This window comes from Barbus barbus (genome assembly GCF_936440315.1).
Source record: "Barbus barbus genome assembly, chromosome: 42".
Lineage (NCBI taxonomy): Eukaryota > Metazoa > Chordata > Actinopteri > Cypriniformes > Cyprinidae > Barbus > Barbus barbus.
The window spans coordinates 23,394,930-23,414,863 of record NC_136720.1 but is presented as its reverse complement, the minus strand read 5'-3'; the positions used below and the strand labels follow the sequence as shown (position 1 = coordinate 23,414,863).

The window sequence follows — 19,934 nt, the reverse complement described above, 5'->3', positions numbered from 1 at the left end:
TTTTATTTTGGATGCAAATAATCGTAATTAATCATTTGACAGCATTACAATATTTACATCAATGCACAATTACAATTACCTGCTGGTAAAGCATTCAATAGCAAATGCACTCCGCAATCAGTGTAACATCTCTAATGGACCATTAATAGAAAAACAATTTACAGAATAAATATGAGACACACTATATAGACAATATCTAACCTTTTACACATAATATTTCAGGCAGAAATACATGGACTATTGGACAAAAACACAAGTCATTCAGAGTCATGCAAAAGTTAATTATATATAAGATAATGCACATTTTTTTACTCTCTCTTAAGCATTCAAACTAACGTTTATGTCACACTTGCAGTGTTAATTGTTGCATTTGTCCAAAAAAATTTTTGCTAGTCTCTTCCATAGAAACTGATCTGAACTCAAGAAACTGCAGCAAGTATATGAGCCTAGATGAGGCAAATTCATGATGCTTTTTTATTTCAACGGGCTTGTCTTCGTAGTCTGGGCAAAAGACGATTGGCAAGCAGACATGTGAGGGCTATACCTGCCACCTGGGTGAAAGCAAGGCCCAGGACTGTTGCTGCAATATGAAAGACATTGTCATTTACCAAGCTGAAGACTTTGCGGAAACAACCGTGAGCATGAATCCCTGCGAGCTCAATGTCGCTGAATACACTCTCTGGCAATGGCCTATTGCGACAGCCTTTCCGTTTTATACAGCAACTGTCTGGCAACGACAAAGTGGAAGAATCATTTCCAAAACTTCCTGTTGAGTAAACAGTATCTTGAATAGCCCAATCAGACATGAGCCAATCACGCCAACCCTCAGCGCCACAACACTCAAGTGCCCTCTGTAGGCTGTCCAGTGCATCTGCGCGGCCCTCATCTTCTCCATAGTCCAACACAGCTTTCTTAAGCCCACTACGGAAACCTTCGGCAATATCCTCTCTGTAAAAGAGCCCCGAGAGACCCGCCGCTAGTCCACCCATGAGTGTGGCCAACTGGAAGAAGCCATATGCGCGCAGAAGGTAGGGAAGGTTGGCAGCCACTCCCAAACATCCCAAAAAGCCCCACGTGGTCACAGAAGCACCTGTGCCTAACAAGATGATGGGTGCGTTTGGGTAGCGGTTCGCAGAGAGTAGCATGTAGTCGGACAGCGAAGCCTGCGCCCAGACCCCTAAGGTGAAGATCGCAAGGCCTGCTGCCCAAAAAAGGAAGCTGAAAATCAGAAGAGCAAGGCGCAGCAAGGGCATGACTCCCACCGCCCGGCAGCACGGTGGAGCAGCGCCCACTGCAGGCACAGGGGGCGCCAGCGAGGCCTCTGAGCACAGCGATAACGAAAGACGTTGCTGTTGGTCAGCGTACTCTCGAGAGGGTGAGACCAGATATCCAGGGAGCACTGAAGGCCGTCGGGAAACGGAAGGTAGAGCCAGTCGAAGTGGGGAGGACAGTCTTTGAGCACCATGCAGCTCTCTTTCCCACTCTTTTGCACGGCAGGGGCTTGGCTGAGTTGGTAGCGAGTCGTAAGGTGGTGCAGAGCTCATGGCCCCGTCTTGCGCTTTATCCACAACCATTTCACTCTCTCTTTTACTCCTCCCTTTGTTTCGTCCTTCCTCATCTCTCCCGCCTGTGTTTTACAGCCAGTCATCAACCCACCAGGGCTTATTCACACCCTCGTTTCACCATAAATCGTCTTTGGATGAAAGCATGGCACGCTTATCTTCGCTTGCAGATTCTCCGCCCTCTCTCCGATGTTTATTTGCGACATTTCTTACACTCTCTTGATGCTGCTGCAATGGCCGTCTGACTACACTGCGTCTCTGACGATGTGAAGGGGGGTTGGTGATTATATGGCTATGATGCTGTTAACCCACACCGCCCTGATCTCCCTCTACTGGTGCAGGAGCCACCGGTTCAGGATCATAAATGTCTGTTCTGATCGATATGAGGCCTTTATAGGCCTTTAGATTCAATCTTATAGATTTTTAGAATTACTCATTCATGTTATGTGTGTTAGTGCATATTCAAGGACACACTTTGTAGGTCTTTAAACAGGATTGAATGACATGTATGTTCAATTTGCTTTGACTTCATTGACACATTCACTGGTATTAAAACATTTAAAACTTTTAAACTTAAACAGCATTGAAAGAGTTTACATGTATGCTGACTTGTTGGCTGCTTTTCCCTCACTATCAGGTCCAAAAATAATTTAATACATAATTAATGTAAAAAATATTTGTAAGAAATAATCATATGCAGGCATAATGTACATTTGATGCATTTAAGCACATAAAAAGGAAGAATGATGTTTGATACCTTCACTTTTTCTCTTGTTGTGGTCCATGTACTGCAGTTCATCCAAACCATGTAAAACAGCAAAAAACAAAGTTAGGCCTCAATGACGAAACATCATCAAGACAGTATAAATTCTGGAACCTCCTGTCTTGACAACTTATAGCACAAATTACACATTTTCTCCCCCATAATAAATGTAATAAATCTTCCATAATAATCATTTGCATTTCTATTTATTATGCACTTTGTCACACTCCAGCCAGACTCTGCCTTTTGCAAACACACACACTCACACAGGTAACAACACTCAGTATGCCCCTTTAATAGTGAAGATCCATATTTATAAAACCTATGAATAGAGTAGTATCTCCCTTAGCAGACATTTGAAACAGCTTGGGAAATGCGATCCCCCTTTTCAGGAGCACCATTTGTCTTCATCACATCATTTCCTCCCTCCATGGGACCCTTTATCGTCTCCTCCTCTAATTAATGTGTTTATGGATGAAGGTGCTTCTCAGAAATAACATCTGTCAGTAAAAGGCAGTGATGGGCTCTGGGAAAAGTGAAGGAAAAGAACAGAAAATGTGAGAGAACAGATGCAATATTGTGAATGATTACAGTTTCATAGTAACGGTATCTTAATTTACTTATGATTCCTTTGATAATTAAATAATTTTGTCAGTTATTTTATCAGTAAATCTGAATGTCCCAAATGTCTTAATGCTTTCTACTAGCCTATGCATTTGCTGTTACACTATTTGATTGTATTTACACTTGAGCCAATTCCTTGCTGGACAGAGTTGTATTTTACATAATGCCATGAACACTTTAATCACTTGCAAAAATATAAATTGGCAAATTTTGTTTTACAACAGGTCACAGCGCATCCGTTTCCCGCCAGACCTGATGCGGTGTCGTGCACGTTTAGAAACATATTTAAAAAAGCGCGGAATACATACCTACTTCCGGCTACTTCCGGTATCCCAGTCGAGCGTTGTTGTTCGTTGCTTCGGTCAACTTCACGACAGTCGTTCACCAGTGCGTTTAACTGGTTTAATGCTGTGCCATGAGGCGTCCAGAGTTTGATTAAAAGACAAAAATCGATTTATTTTAACCTTAAATAATGGAAATCCTTAATGTAGAGAGTCGCGAGGCGGGTGAGTTTTACTTAGCTTGTGAGCTAAATGCTAAGAGAGTGAAGCTAGCACAACCAATCCTATTAAAGTTACTCACACACACACATTTGGTTATATTATTTTTTTTAAGAAGAAAAAATAATATTTTGTTCCTTAATTTAACACTATTCGAACTGTATTATTGTTGAAGAATATTTCTAAAAAGTGTCAATGATGAATAATGACAGAATACATTTATAATCTAGTTGGTGTCAAGATCTATTCACTTTATTACTTACAAGTATTCATTAAAACAAGATTTAATTTGCTTTGTGATTAATATCTAAGAAAAGTTCTCAGCATGCATGTAAAGGTTAATGTACTGTATTATTATTATTATTATTGAGCCATGTTGTACTCCACCTGTTACAGATTAATTGTCTTAGCATTAACACAACTATAAGCCTGATTTCTTATATAAATTGATGAATTGGTTTAAATGCATTAAATTCTTTGAAACGAGAATTAGATTTTTAAATCAAACAACAATTAAATGCATCATAATAACTTCAGATTTATCAGACTCATCAGATTTATTAAGATCTTTTGATGTTATACTGTGATATTTATCTGCACTGTCTATCTTTATTTCCCCCCAAGCTCTCCCTCTCTCTGCACTGCGTCTGGTTGTGCCGCCTCTTCGGCTGATGTCAGCGTTTCTATGGCAGGTGGTTCAGCGTCGTAATGCGACACAGTATGGGAAGCTGGAGCAATTTGTGGTGCTGGTGACCGAGACCGTGCCAGAAATCATGAGTCGAAGTCTGGTTAATAAACTGATCTTTCACCTGCGGAAAAAGGTAGTCATAAGCTAAATATTTAATATACTTATTTAGTTTTTTAATATTGTATAATCTGAGACAAATAACATGGGATTTGTTTTCTTTTAGGTGATATTGGAGCTTTGTTTAAAAGATAAAATGCCAGATCTGTGGGTCATTCAAGCACATCTGGATTCTCTTCGAAATCTAACACATAGAGTAAATCATGTTGCTTTTGTTATGAACTAACCATATACAGAAATTCGGTTTTTGCAAGTTATCAGTGTCTTTTTTTTATTTTCTTTCAATTTTTTCCAGTGTAAAGATGTGGAAAGTGAGATCATCAATAACAAATTTATCAGAATGGTTCACAACATTTTAGAGGACGCAGAAAAGAAAGAGAATTTCATCCAGGTTAGATTTGCTCACCTCTCTCGTCTTTTAGTGCATCTTTCCTCTTCACATTTCTGTGAGGTGAATGAATAAAGCAAGCATGAAAATGTTTTTCCATGTTTCACCCCTGTCTCTTTGTCTTCAGCATGTCTTCCCTGTAGAATATGGATCGGGATATGATGCAGTATTACAGAGCCTTGCATGGGAGTTCCTGTCTCGAGTAGAAGATCTGCTGCCGGTGCCCAACCTCAGAGAGGTGTGTCCTCAATGAAAGATTGAAGAAAATGGTCCATCTACAATAATAAACCAAACATTTTAAAAGGAAAGGTAATTCTGATCAGAAATCTGATGTCGACTTTCTCAGACAGCATCGCGGCTTTGCGGCGGTCTCTCGATGATGGAGGAGATTGTGCAGCCACTCTCAGATCCAGCTGAGATCAAGGATGTTCTCCAGCATTTCAAAAGCAAAAGACTGCATGCAAGAAACAATGAGCAATCTCAAAGTGTTATCAGCGAAAGTGAGCTTTACTGTTGCTACTGAACAATAGTTGTTTGCATCTGTTGAATAACTAAAACACAGTGAGACATTTAATTTATATTTAATTCATATGAAGCTTTCAAAACACATCTGGGTCATATCGCCCTAAAATCGAAAAAAAAAACAACCCAAAATTAAATAATTTAAAACACCTTATCATTCTGAAAATAAGCTTAATTTGATGATTGTTTTTATTTTATTTTTTATATATACATTAAGTACTTTCAACAAAAAAAAAGGTTTTTTTTTTTTTTCATCGAGACATTTTAAGACTAGTTGTAAGGCTAGTTGTAATTTCTAATATTTATCATTTTGTGGTGGAATGTGACCTTGTACAAATGAGATACTATTGTGGTTTATAGTTTGTTTTTATTTTTATTTTATTTTACAATTTAGTATTTAAGTAAATTTTGTTGTGTATTTGTCATTTTTATTAGTTTGTTTTTTGTTTTGAAAATATGTATATAGTTTATTCATTTTAAAGGCTTTTTAGTTATTTTATACAAGTTTAAGCTAAATGACAATGGGAAATTATGGCAATTACCTGAAAAAAATCTCCTTTTTTAATAATATAGTAAGTAATAAAAATATTTTTATGATATGGTTTTAGTCAGCTATATTAAGAGGTTTTCTTTTCTCTTTTGATCTGTGCAGTGTCCATTCCTTCTACAGCTGAAGTAGTTTGTTTGCCTCATCCAATCGAACAAGAAACTGTCTCGCCTACCATTACCATTGAAAATGAGGAAACTTTGGCCCCCACCTCCATTGCACAAGAGACAATTATCATTGAATCAGAAGGCACAGAGAACCAATCAGAATCTGATCATGCGGCCATCGCCATAATGAGCCCTTCTCAGAGTTACACAGAAGAGGCTGAGCCTTTAACGGACAGCGAGGAGTTCACAGCAATAGCTGCCACTGAAGAAGCAGAGGAAGTCTTACAACAAGAAGAGGTACTTTGTGAAGAGAAAGACTCAGGTGTTTGTGAAGTCCAGCAGATCTACCTGACCACAGATGGCTCAACCGTGGTGGTGTCAGAATTTGAGAACGAGGGAGAGGAGGCGACCCAACTGCAATTTCTAGAGCAGTCAGAGATGGTGGAAACGTCTGGTGTGAGGCAAGTCAGTTTAGAGCAGTGGATCTCAGAATTAACTGGAAAGGGCATCTCTCTACCAGTTTTGCCTCCAACTCCTGTTGAGATTGTGAGGGAGGAGACCATCTACGTTCCTGTCATAGAAAGACCACCGTCTGTGAAGTCTATCATCCACAGAAAGAGCAGTCCACCTCGAGCCGCAGTTTCCAAAAAGGCAGCGGCCACTCCTTCTGAGTCCCAGACAACACAGGAGGAGAAAAGACACAGCTGTCCCGAGTGTCACAAAGACTTTCGCTTCGTATGCCTGCTGAGGAATCACATGCGCACTCACACGGGCGAGCGGCCATTCCAGTGTTCAGACTGCGGCAAAAGCTTCAGGTGCCTCAGCTTCTTGACGAATCACATCAAAACGCACTCGCTCACCAGACCTTTCAAATGCATACAGTGTGTCAAGACCTTTCGCAAGAAAGCAGACCTCATCAAGCACATCCGTGTGCACACTGGTGAGAAACCGTACAAGTGCACTATTTGTGGCAAAAGCTTCTCTCAAGGCTCATACTTGAAGATTCACCGCGAATGCCACACCTCAGAGAACCTGCATCAGTGTCCTCACTGCGACAAGAGCTTCCCGACGGCATTTAAGCTGTCCATTCACGTCCGCTACCATTCCATGGAGCGCTCGTATCAGTGTAATCAATGCGGGAAGAGCTTCATCTATGCCAGCCTCCTTCGAAGGCACAAAGGTTATCATGCAGGTGAGCGCCAGTATCTGTGCTCCATCTGCGGCAAGTCCTTCGTCTACATGTTCGACTTGAAAAAGCACCAGCGCAACCATGAGAGACCGCGGATCAAGATCCCATGCACGCTTTGTAACAAAACATTTGCGGGACCTGAGATGCTGAGGTGCCACCTGCGCATACACACTGGAGAACGTCCATTCCGCTGCAAGATCTGCGGAAAAGCATTCTCTCAGATTGGGAACATGAAGAGACATGAGCGCGTGCACACGGGCGAGAGGCCGTTCACCTGTGAAAGATGCGGGAAGACGTACAAGCACTCGTCTCACCTGAAGAACCACATGCTCAGCCACACGGGCGAGCGGCCGTGGCAGTGCTCTCATTGCGGGAAGAGCTTCAAGTTCGCTGGACCTCTTAAAAAACATGAGAGAACTCACTTGGGTGAACGAGGAAATCGTAGAAGGAGTTACGACCAAACACGTAGCCGCATGAAACCAGAACACAAAAGCCCTTAATTGAATGTAGGGATCTTGCAGCTTAACAATGATCAGCTGACACATGATTAACTAGTCAATTATTTAAAAGGTAATATCATTTTGTTTTCCAAACCATGCTTTATGCAACTCATAATTGTAAATGCACACACAAATACTTTATAAATTTATACTTTACATAGTTTGTGGTATTTAAAGGAAGGGTTCACCAGAAATTGAAAGTTTGCTGAAAATTTACCCATAGGCCATCCGCCGTGATGTAGATGGGTTTTGGAGAAATTTGGAACCGATTTTGAGAAATTTGCTCACCAAAGGATCCTCTGCAGTGAATGGGTGCTATCAGAATGAGAGTCCAAACAGCTGATAAAAACATCATAATAATCCGCAAGTAATCCACACAAGTTAAAAAGTTCCCGATTAAATTGTTTGTTGCACACAGCAGTTTGTTTCACAAGACATTAATTGATGGACTGGAGTGGTGTGGATTATTGTGATGTTTTTACCAGCAGTTTTGACTCTCATTCTGATGGCGACTGGTTCCAATGAAAAAAACACTACATCTACATCACGGATGGTCTGAGGGTGAGTACATTTTCAGGCAAGTTTCATTTTTGGATGAACTACTTCTTAAAGTTGACAACAACTGAGTTCTTCAATCCAGAAGGCTTGTTGTCATAGGCATTGTGATATCTCAATCATGCTGGACAAGTCATTTCAACAAACAAACCAATAAATAATCTGTTTATTGCACAGTAAAATGCCTAAGGACAAAAGCAATGTGAGATTTAAACCACTGAATTTTATCGGTTGTCCACTTAAAAAAAAAATTAAGTATATTGGATAAACTCACTGTAACAACAATACTGTCCACTTTTCCACCATCACTGAATAATGCTGTTTGTTTTTGTACACAAAATTCCTGTACCAATTCTGACTGGATGTAAAATTCATCCGTTATTTGGTGGATACTCTTTAAAAGAGATTGAGATTTGAGCAGTGATCTTTGGCATCATCCTGTGTAACAGTAACTTACATATGTATAATGTATATATTAAATTTAGTTAAATCTAGCAAATATACTTCAAAGGTTAATGCTTTTGTACAAAATGGAAATTCTTTTTAGTGTTTTTCCCCTTGTAGCACAAATGTGCTTCTTTTTATGATACAAATATACAATATAAATCCATTTTCTGGAAGTTTCTTTTTTTTCTGCACTAGGAGGAAAAAGATTTACTAAATTCCCTCCAGTTATTCCATCATGTCCTAAAATGATTATTTGTTAGAGTGAAAGAGCTTTGCTACAAGTTCACACTTCTTTTATTTCCTGTTACTCGAGTCAGTTTGAGGTTGTAAGGACCTTGTATTGTTCAGTAGACCACTGGCTTCAGTTCTCATCTTACTACGCAAATCCATCCCACTCACATGCTTTCTGGAAGCTGCCAAGCATCTGAGACAAATTTAAGTTCAGTGTTAAAATTTACCCCGTGAAAACATGATCAACTGAGACCACATGAGAACAGCACCATTAGGCAAATGTCTTTCAGATGTACAGAAGAGCATAATACAGTGCCAGTGCGCTGTATTTTGTGCACAGAGAACCTGCACAAATAAGGCTCTGTATTTCTGTTGCTTGGTAGTGGAAGTGTTGGATTTTTCAGCGACAAGTTCATGCTTGGAATTCAGCCGATGAAAGGTTTGTGTGTGTCACCATCCTCCACAGTCCACCTGACAGACAGTACCTCAGATCTGGTTTATATTCCTCAGCCCAGACATCCAGGAGAATATGGTTCTTGCCCCCTCCAGACTAGTGTAGCGTAGTCAGACTGAAGAAGTGCAGTAGCAAAATATGGTTGATTACAAGTTTTAATTTTTTTTTCTTCAAACATTTTTTACTAGTACATTTGCATTAACATTTGACATTAAAAGGTGAAGTATACACTGTAAAAAAAAAAAAAAAAAAAGTTGAGCCAACTTAAAATGAAGGCAACCAGCTTCAGCAGATTTTTGAGTTCTCTCAACTTATTTTTGTAGGAGATTCTCAACTTTTTCTTGTATAAACGTAAACAAGTTGAAACAACTCAATCTGCTGAAGCTGGTTGCCTTCATTTTAAGTTGGCTCAACTTTTTTTTTTTTTTTACAGTGATATGAATATTTTCTGTTATAATAAAATAAAATCTCCATTTGTATTTTGATGCCCCCATTGTATGTGCACATAATTTTTGCTGTACTTTTTAGTGGAAATTACATTTTTACAATCAGAAATAAGAAACATTTTCACAGTTCAGATTTACCTGAGCTCTGCTTTTGTAGACCTGTTAGGGTTTTTTCTCCCAACTGCCTCTGGCTCCTGAGCCGTGGTGGTTTCGGCGTCATCAAGAGGGTATTTCTCAAATATTTTATTCAGCTGTTTGAAGAACTTCCACTCCACCTGCTCCCCTTCATTTCTATGGGTTGTGATGACAAAACATGTTTAATTTTAAGATTTAAATACTCCACTTTTGAGGTCAGCGTTGTTGTATTTACCTGTAATTGTCAAGGCACTGGCGGTAACTGGCCTTCAGTCTTTTGATCCTGGAGCGACACTGTTCATCTGTTCTGCTGTAGCCCTTCTCGGCCAGGACCAGTGCGATCTGCTGGAATACAGGTTTGCGTTTGACGCAGCCTTTCAGTCTCTCCTGGATGGCATCGCTCCCCCAGATGGATATAAAAGTGTGCGTCTCACTGTCACCCCATGCCAGCTTCGGTCCGTCCGCATTGAGAGGTTTGGAGGGAGCAAGGGAGTCTGGCCATGCAAATACATTTCACAAGTACAAATGCATGAACTGTACAACATTACAAATTATATTCAAGCATTTTCATATGAAATCTCAATTATAAAGGGAGGCTATATTAAAAAAAAGAAAGAAAAGAAAACGAAATAATTGAGATTGATACCTGAATCAGAATCCGTTATGGATTCCAGCTCACTGATGTCCTGGCTTTCAGATGTTCTGTCCTTTAAAATAATCCGTTCCAGCTGATCATAGAATTTACACTCCTCCTTGCTGAAAAACACATTAAAAGATGGAAACAGAATTCAAAATATAATACATTTATGCTCAGAATAGCATGCTACCACACTATATTACATATTATACATATACATCACATTTTAATGTTTTTGAAACATCTTGAATATGCTCACCGAGGCTGCATTTAATTGAAAATACAGTTAAAATATATTTTGTGAAATATTACAATTTAAAAGAATATACAAAGGTTTGGCGTAAAATAGATTAAAAGAGAAGGAAAAATTATATTCAGCAAGGACAGATTAAACTGGTCGAAAGTGACAGTAAAGACTTTTATTTTATTTTTTAAATTCTATTTCAAACAAATGCTGTTGTTTTTAATTTTGCATTCATTAAAGGACTCACAAAACATTAAGCAACACAACTGATAATAATAAGAAATGTTCCTTGAGCAGCACATTAGGTTGATTTCAGAAGGATCATGTGACCCTGAAGATAGGAGTAATGATGCTGAAAATTCAGCTTTGCCATCACAAGAATAAATTTGATTTTAAAATATATTAATATAGGAAACTGTTATTTTAAATTGCAATAATATTCCAAAATATTACAGATATTAATTTAAAAAATCTTAATTATTCCAAAATTTTGACCTGTAGCATGTGCTATGCAGTACACAATTATTGCATTCTGAACATAACCTATAAGAACTAGTCATCAATGCAATTACAGATTTGAACATCTTTTACTTATAACCAGTACTAAAGCCTGCTGAGTTTGGTTCTCACTCACCCATCGTAGTAAAACTGGGACTTGAGTCTCTTGACACGCGAGTGGCACTGCACGCCTGTTCGGTTGAAACCCAGTGCCATCATTCTCTTTGAAATATATCTGTATATATGCCTGTTTTTCGGGCAGGACATGAGGCTGTGCTGCACACGGTCATCACCCCAGATGTCCAGCAGGGCCTGCGTCTCCCGGTCTGACCAGGTCATCTTCCTGCCGGACTCAGATACGGCTGCCATGGCTGCCTGCTGGTATTCTGAGAGAGAACAAGTGGATGAAAAAAACCCACTGAGCACAGTAATGATGATCATTAACTATAATTATAAGAAAGTCTAAAAGTAAATTTAAAAACATAATCATTTCTAATGTAATTGTGGGGTGAAATGTGACCTGTGAGATCCACCATAAACAAAATGAAGTAATGAATGAATGAATTTCAGTCACAAACCTGCATCTTGATCATCTTCATCATAGGCATCAATAGAAATGGCCTCATCACCCAGAACCTGCTCCAGTTTATCATAGTACTTGCAATCTACTTTCTCTATGCCACATCTAGATGAGAACAATATGGAGGACATTATTAAAGTGGATGAAAAGTTAAAGCCAGTGTCAACAAGCCAAAACTCACTTTTTCCTTTCATAACACTGTCGGAAATTCTTTGTCAGGTTCTTGATCTTCCATCTGCATTGCTCTGGTGTTTTGAAGAATCCCTGATTGTTCAGTTTCTCTGCTATATCAGTAAACACATGGATGTTATGGACGGATCCTCTCAGGGCTTGCTGCACCTCATTTTCTGTCCAAACATCTATTAGAGCTACAGTTTCAGAGTCTGACCAGGAAGTTGTCTGGTCCACACTGTTGCAGGTATCCTGAGATTCTGACAGAAGGAAAGACTTTATTTTCACCGGTGTATCAAAAACAGGCAGTACTACAATTTATAAAATCATTATGGGCTGAATTTTTGGGAAAAAACAAATATACTACAATATATAACCTTTATTTTATGTACTATGATGTAAAATTTGAAGTAATTTAGCATTCCATCACTTGCTCACGTATGGATCCTCTGCAGTGAATGGGTGCCGTCAGAATGAGAGTCCAAACAGCTGATAAAAACATCAAGTAATTTACACCACTCCACGGATTTGTTTCTTTCAAACACACACACAGCTTTTCACTTCACACGGCGTTGACTGATGGACTGGAGTGGTGTGGATTATTGTGATGTTTATATCAGTTGTTAGGACTCTCATTCTGACGGCACCCATTCACTGCAGAGGATCCATTGGTGTGCAAGTGATGGAATGCTACATTTCTCCAAATTTGTTCCCATAAACATACTCATCAACATCTTGGATGGCCTGCAGGAGAGTAAAGTAAAGAATACACATTTCAGATCTTGCACACTATAACTAGATGTTTAATAAAAGTACCTGATTTGATGCTTTTGTTGGATTCGTTATCTCCTGACCCTTTAGAAGAAGCATTCCTTTGAAAAATATCTTCCATCAGATCATAGAACTTGAATTCTACACGTTCAGCTTCAGGTGAACTGCACAGAAAAAACACACACTGAAATGCTCAGGCCATTTTTATAAATAATGTGCATTTTAAGCTGTATAACATAAACCCCTTTGGAATATCTTCACTGACCTCATGCTGTCCCTGCACTGCCTGTAGCTGATTTTGAGTCGTTTGATTCTGGTGTGGCATTGCTCAGCGGAGCGCAGGTATCCATGGGCATTCAGTTTCTCCGAGATCTCTGAGTAGATGTGGCCATTGTGAGGGCAGCGTTGAAGGTTCTGCTGGACTTGTTCATTGCCCCATAACTGGAGGAGAATCAGTGTCTCGGCATCGGACCAGGCAACCTTCTTTCTATCGTCCATGCAGTTCATTGCTGTTTCTATGTTGGGTGATGACAGGAGGACATGACACAGTGACCCCAAAAAGTATTAGACACTTATACACCCCATACATGATAAATGAAATGACTAGAAGGTCAATTTATGCAGCGTGTCCTCTGTGTGTCATTTAAAAAGGTTTGGGGTCTGTAAGATTTTTAAAAATGTTTTTGAAAGAAATGTTTTTGATCAAATATACAGTAAAAACAGTGAAGTATTTTTACAATTTAAAATAACTGTTTTCTATTGTAATATATTTTAAAATGTAATTTATTCCTGTGATGCCACGGTGAATTTTTAGCATTATTACTCTGCATCACACGATCCTTCAGAAATCCTTCTTATATGCTGATTTGCTGCTCAAGAAACATTATTATTATCAGTGCTGAAAACAGTGTGCTGCTTACTATTTGTGTAGAAAACATGATTGTTTTTCAGGACTTCTGATTAATAGAAAGGCCAAAAGAACAGCATTTATTTGACATCTTTGGTAACATCCTAAATGCATTTACTGTCACTTTTTATTTAAAGCATCCATAATTTCTTTCAAAAAAGCATACTGACCCCAAACTTTAAAACAGTAGACTAATACAACAGGAAGGAAGACAGAAAGAAACAAACCTATTTCTTGGTACTTGTACACCTGATATTCAATGTCCGTTGACTCCTCCTCTTTGATCTCCGATGAGCATGGTTCTTCATTAGCCATAATTCTCTCCATCTGGTTATAGAATTTAAATTCAACTGGCTCTTTGCCGTCAATGCTGCAAAAAGAATCAAGAACAGCACTTTCAGTTAAAAATAATACAACAGTGCATTGAATTATATTCACTAGTTTGTCATGCCAGATAGGTTTGCTTGTCTTGTAGCAGGAATTTTTTGACAACGATGTTGGACAGCGCTCACTGTTTACTCTCGTAAGACTGTTTGAAGCACAGCTTCAGTCTTTTCACTCGACTCTGACACTGCTCTGCTGTTCGGATGTAGCCGTGAGCCGCCATCTTTTTTGAGATCATGGCAAAGATGTGTCCGTTCTGGAGAACCCCTCTCAGCTCTCGCTGGGTTTTGTCCTCTCCCCAGATCCTGATGAGGGTTTGCGTTTCCTGGTCTGTCCATGGGATATTCCTGGTGCCTTGAGAGGGTGTAAATGAAAATTTGGTTAACAACATATCAAGTCTTACACAGTTTATAGAATATGTCCAAAAATACCCTCTAGTCCGACATGACCAAGAACATCCCAATCAGTGTCATCTTCTGCCTGCTGTCCCGAGGACTCTTCTGGAATGCTGACGTCAGTAACAGTGTCTTCCTGTTCTGTAGATTCTTTACGGCACAGAATCTTCTCCAGCACATTATAGAACTTCCATTCCGGTTTCTCTCCTTTCATTCTGCCAAACAAACACACATTCTGTTCACTTACAATCGTTTCATAAAAAAAAAAAAAAAATTATAATAAATTTCACATTTCAAAGATTCATATACCCTTCTGTTCAAACGTTTAACTATATAAAAATATAGATAAATCAGTAATATTATTAAACTATTTCTATTTTGAAAATTCCTGTGATGCAAAGCTGAATTTTCAGCATCATTACTCCAGTCTTCAGTGTCACATGATCCTTCAGAAAGCATTCTAAAATGCTGATTTGCTGCTCAAGAAACATTTCTTATTATATTGTTTGTGGAAACTGATACATTTTTAAATTATTTTTATTTTAAGAATAGAAAGTTAAAAAGAACAGCCATTTTTGTACCATTATTGTTTTAGTCCTACCTGTCATTTTTGATAATTTAATGCATCCTTGCTGAATACATTTTTTAAGTTTCTTTCAAAAAATTGTACTAATTTACCTTTTAAACTTAGTAAATGTCATATTAATGTCTTGTTTAAAAAAGATGGATCTTTTTTAACTATACAGAAAGATATTTGGCCCTAAAATTTTTCTTTAAACTCAACATTTATTGACTTTCACAGTAATAACAATAAAACCCAAAATATTCATTATGAAAGTCTATTTCATGTTGATTGCAAATGCATTTATGAATTAACTCACATGTTTTCATGGCACTGTCGAAAGCTCATTTTCAAGCGTTTTATCCTGGTGTGACACTGCTCTGCTGTTCTGGTAAAGCCTCTCTCGAACATCTTCTTCGAGATGAGGTTGAATATGTGTCGATTTCGGGCGCAGTCTTTTAGACTCCGTTGGACGCTGTCTTTCCCCCACATGTCAATGAGGCTGAACGTTTCTTCCTCTGACCAAGGGACTTTTGAAGCGTCAGAGGTCTGGTAGGAAGACTCTTCTGAGTAAATAAAGCAGAAAAGAGTTTAAATCTGCTTGGTTGCTTATTAAGTGATTTAATGAAAATAAATATTTCCCTTAATTTCGAGGAACTGACCTGTGTATGCACCCAAATGATTGATAAATGTGAACTCTCCGGACACGTCTGCACTGTCATCTCGTTTCTTTTTAGAGGATTTTTTAGAGGTTTTTTTAGTGTGTGTCTGATTCAGCTCTTCACCAAGAAAGCTGTCAACGTAACTGTTCATCTTTTCTCTGTATCCGGCACCTGTGATTGGCCAAATCTGATCATCATCATCCTCTTCATCCTCTCTCTCTACTTTGAATTTTCTCTTTTTAGCCGTCCAGCAGGATGTATCAGGATCAGACAAGGTTTTAGAAGTGTGGCGATCATCTTTGTCTAGACCATCTACATCGGTTCGTGATTCAGACGGGTCGCCGGATTCTGTGTGATCGCTGGAAATGACGACTCGAACCAGCGGAGGGAGAGACTGAGATGAAAATGTACAGCTGTTATGAGCAGAATGAAGAGACTCTACAACAGAGAAAGACAAAAAGACAAATAAAAGATCATATTTGTTGGGTGCTTGTGGGGAAAGTAATTAAGTGAAGGTGTTTTGTGTAGCATAATGTTATTTGCTACTAGTTTAATTAAGAAAATGCTAATTAGGTGTTATTTTAGGCCTTATTTATTGCATTGTGTGACGTTCACTTCTGTTGTTAAATGATGTCTGTTGTTGTGGTGATTACCATTTTGCTGAAGAGTAGTTAAGTTGTGGTTAAGTGGTTATATGATGACAACTAGAAAGTGTTATTATAGATCCCAGACTGGTATTTTGGCCAGATGCAACAGTTTAAAGTTGAAATCAGCATGATTATGGATTTGCTTCACACGACATTAATTGCTTTGATTACTTGTGGATTATTGTGATGTTTTTATCATCTGTTTAAACACTCATTCTGACGGCACCCATTTACTGCAGTAATGGTAAACTTCTCCAAATCTGTTCCAACGAAGAAACAAACTCATCTTTATCCTGAATGGCCTGAGAGTGAGTACATTTTAAGCAAATTTTCATTTTTGGGTGAACTATTGCTTTAAGACTTCCCCAAATGGTTATCCTTAGTGAAACTATCCCTTTGTAATTCGGGTTTCGTTTGTGAAGCTGTTCTTTTGTCGTTCTGATTGTATAAGCCATCTGGCTGAACACAGATGCAACTAAATGAGAAAGTCAAAACTGCATCTTGTATTTCCACAACATAGAAGCATCTGATATATCCTTTCACATGGATTTCGCATAATTTACCATAAAAACCTACCATTGTCCTGAAGACTTCCATTAGCTCTGTGATGTTCAAGCAGGGTCTTCATCTGCTTTGGGACAAAAACTGAACGAAGACATTCCTCCAGAAGAGACGGGCAGGTCCTGAGCCAAGAGACTGTCTGAGGAACAAAACAAGACCAACTGTAACAGAAATAATAAGCAGTAACCGGTTTCAGTTCTTTTGACATGTTATGTTTATTGATGTACCTGTGAAAGGTCTGGGACTGACATCATCTGATCAAACTGCAAGAGGAAGGTTTCCATAAGTGTCTTTAGGTTTTTGTCAAACTTGGGGCCATATTCCTCTGGGAAAATGTTCTGTTAATTACACAGGTTTGGGGGGGGGGGATAATTTGTTTCATGTCACAGAAACAAAACCAGAAAGCCGTAAAGTGTTGTGAGCATGTTTATGTGTTTGCAACCTGAAAGAAATGCTCTCTCTCTTCAGGGTTGCTAATAAGGGTCCGAATGAGGTCTAAGAAACAGGCCTCAGATTCCTCCACGTCTTCACTAACCACCTGTAATGCATAAAGTCTATTAAAAATTGTAATTTAAGTGCAAGCGTGATGTTTCAACAACCTCCAAATGGGGTTCTGAGCATGGCTTGACCTCACTGACACGAGGAGCACGGATTCGATCCAGGTAAGGCTGAATGTCTTCAAGGTTGACCTGACGATTACCACGACACAACTCCAGAAGACGCTGTGAAAAATAAGAGATACAGTACTGTAACCAATGCTCTATTTGAAAGCCCAAACTTTCTCATGGTGGTTTTTTACCCTTGCTCTTAATCCAAGTATCAGCTGGGTTCTTTGATTGTAATTCAGAAGGTCTGGCACACTCTCTGTCACCATGGTTACAAACTCCTCCAGCATCCCATAGTGCTTCACCTGCCTCTGTTCAGTCACCTGCCACATGGCTGCAGACAGTAACCTCGACGGTGGAATGATGAAACTCATCAATGAAAGAGGGTCTGATATAAAAACAAGACAGATAGGAAAGAGAGGCAGCATATGCATGCATGTTAATCAGTTTTGACTTTATATTAGGCATGAAAATTAGGATATCGTGTAACTGCATTGTAAGCCATTGAATAAAAATACATTTAATACCTTATGCTTTCATCTAAAAGGAAGTTGCGTGATGATCATGAAAATGAAAATGATTGAATGCATTACATTGCTTTCACTTTAACATGCTGATTTGATTTGTTGTGTTGTTTTACCAAAATGGAAAAACAGACAGGAAAAATAATAATAATAAATTACTCACCTTCGATTTTCTTGGTCCAAAGCGCTTCCATTGTTTATAACTTCAATCAAGTTTAAACAATCTCGAAATTAATATTTCACAACAGCTGTGTATCATAATTCAGAAGAAAGCCGCTATCAGAAGGGATACTTTTTAATTTCCATTTCGTTCGTTTCAAAACAGTGGACTGAACGACACAGATTCCGGTCTAATCCGCTTTGGTCTGGTCTACAGTGTAAGTCGAGTTCTCCCTCTGGTGGTGCAAAACCACATTATACTAGTTTTGCAAGACCATCTCCCAAAGCCAGCTCCCAAACCATTCTTTCCTTTCGCTGTTGTTTTGTATGCGTCTTACTGTTAATGCGGTTTAATCTAGACTGGTCTGGGGCATGGGGTCCAGAAACATTATGGATTTATGTTCATATTTTAAAAATTGGTCAAATTGATGAGACTTTTATTATGAAGGATGCGGCCGTGGATTTAGCTCATGAATATTTAATTTGGTCAAGCCAACGTTGCTTTGGTAACCTTCCCGGAGTTTCGATCACGTGTCCTTATTAATATTCATAAGCCATTCATTGCTGATGAACTTACTCCCTTTATAACTCAGGTTTTTAGAGAAAGTATTGAAAAAGAGGCTTTACCTCCTACATTGATGCAAGGTATCATAACTTTAAGTCCTAAACCATCACACTCCTTAATAATGACTTTAACATTTTCACTATAATATTTGCTAAAAGACTTAAAGATTGTTTGGATACTGTTATAGATGAGACTCTGGATTTATGAGGGACCTACATATAATGAATAATATTAGATTAGTTTTTAGACTGATTTGCTGGAATATAATAGCTTTATTCTTTTCCTGGATTTTTATAAAGCTTTTGATTCAGTTTAACATAAATTTATATTTAAATCAGTGGAAAAATTTGGTTGTGGTGAATATTTTTGTAAGGCGGTAAGACCTCTATATTACTGTAGAAGCACAATTAAATTAAAATATGGTACTTCTCCTAGATTTTACTTGTCATGTGGTATTAGGCAAAGGTGTCCATTATCCCCTTATTTATTTTTACTAGATATTCGCTTCTTATATTTCTATTAGTGGTCTTCCTGGTATCTCTATTGCTGACAAACAGATACTCATCAGTCAGCTGCTGATGATACCACTCTTTTTTTGCAAGATGCTAATCAAGTTCCTTTAGCATTAAAGTATATCCAGCAGTTCTCCAAAGCATCAGGCCTGTTCTCGAACCTCTCAAAGTGTGAACTGATGTCCATCAAGTCAGAAATTTGTAATATTCAAATCAAAGATCAAGTATCTTATTTAGGTGTTATTATAACAAAAAATGAATTAGAAAGATGCTCCTTAAAAGGGAAGAATCTTACGAGCCAAAGCTGAAGGTTTGTCAAGGGTAACATATGTTGCTCTCTCTTTCAATGTTGACACTGCCATTCTTAAAAAAATTGATACAATGCTTCTCAACTTTGTTTGGAAGAATAAAACTAATTTTATTAGAAAATCTGTACTTATGAACACCGTTGAGAAAGGGGGTTTAAACTTTCTTGATTTCACCACCTTTAAAATAAATTGGATAGAAAACTGTGTCAATAAGCCCTCATCTATATTTCATAAACCTTATTTTCCTGTTAGCTAAATATCGTATTCATAAATGTAAATTTTCTAAATGCAAACCTCTTTTTTAAGATTCAAACTTGAAATGAAAATGTATTTTGAATCTATTGAGTTCTCTATGAACTTAAAAGCAATAAAAACAATAGCTTTGCTAAAGGACTTGGCACTTCCTTTGGACTCAAAGACTGAATGACCCTGGACTGTTGTTGTATTTTGATGATGACAATTGTTAT

The 19,934-nt window shown here is 38.3% G+C and overlaps 3 protein-coding genes across 4 annotated transcripts; 1 reads left to right on the top strand and 2 right to left on the bottom strand.

Annotated features, from left to right (window-relative positions):
* Positions 1-479: 479 nt before the first annotated feature.
* LOC306861889 (tetraspanin-7-like) lies at positions 480-1,544 on the bottom strand (the record flags this gene model as incomplete). The annotated part of the gene is made up of 1 exon (XM_079404373.1): positions 480-1,544. The coding sequence occupies one exon, from the start codon at positions 1,542-1,544 to the stop codon at positions 480-482; it is 1,065 nt and encodes a 354-aa protein (XP_079260499.1).
* Positions 1,545-3,269: 1,725 nt separating this feature from the next.
* On the top strand, positions 3,270-8,671 carry LOC306861706 (uncharacterized protein). The gene is made up of 7 exons (XM_079404119.1): positions 3,270-3,455; positions 4,074-4,270; positions 4,361-4,450; positions 4,550-4,645; positions 4,770-4,880; positions 4,989-5,142; positions 5,817-8,671. The coding sequence occupies exons 1-7, from the start codon at positions 3,422-3,424 to the stop codon at positions 7,505-7,507; spliced, it is 2,373 nt and encodes a 790-aa protein (XP_079260245.1). The 5' UTR covers positions 3,270-3,421; the 3' UTR covers positions 7,508-8,671.
* LOC306861705 (uncharacterized protein) lies at positions 8,202-18,320 on the bottom strand. Of its 2 annotated transcripts, XM_079404117.1 has the most exons (20): positions 18,087-18,320; positions 17,594-17,787; positions 17,424-17,516; positions 17,237-17,332; positions 17,022-17,132; positions 16,810-16,933; positions 15,587-16,024; positions 15,244-15,490; positions 14,399-14,577; positions 14,096-14,321; positions 13,811-13,953; positions 12,942-13,191; positions 12,722-12,840; positions 11,916-12,165; positions 11,733-11,839; positions 11,291-11,540; positions 10,422-10,531; positions 10,011-10,269; positions 9,779-9,931; positions 8,202-9,309 (listed from the first exon to the last, which is right to left on the bottom strand). In XM_079404117.1, exons 1-20 carry the CDS (start codon positions 18,115-18,117, stop codon positions 9,291-9,293), a joined length of 3,399 nt encoding a protein of 1,132 aa, XP_079260243.1. In that variant the 5' UTR covers positions 18,118-18,320; the 3' UTR covers positions 8,202-9,290. The 2 variants fall into 2 exon arrangements, with proteins under 2 accessions (XP_079260243.1, XP_079260244.1); XM_079404118.1 differs by lacking the exons at positions 17,237-17,332; positions 17,424-17,516; positions 17,594-17,787; positions 18,087-18,320 and having other exon boundaries at positions 15,587-15,980.
* Positions 18,321-19,934: the final 1,614 nt, after the last annotated feature.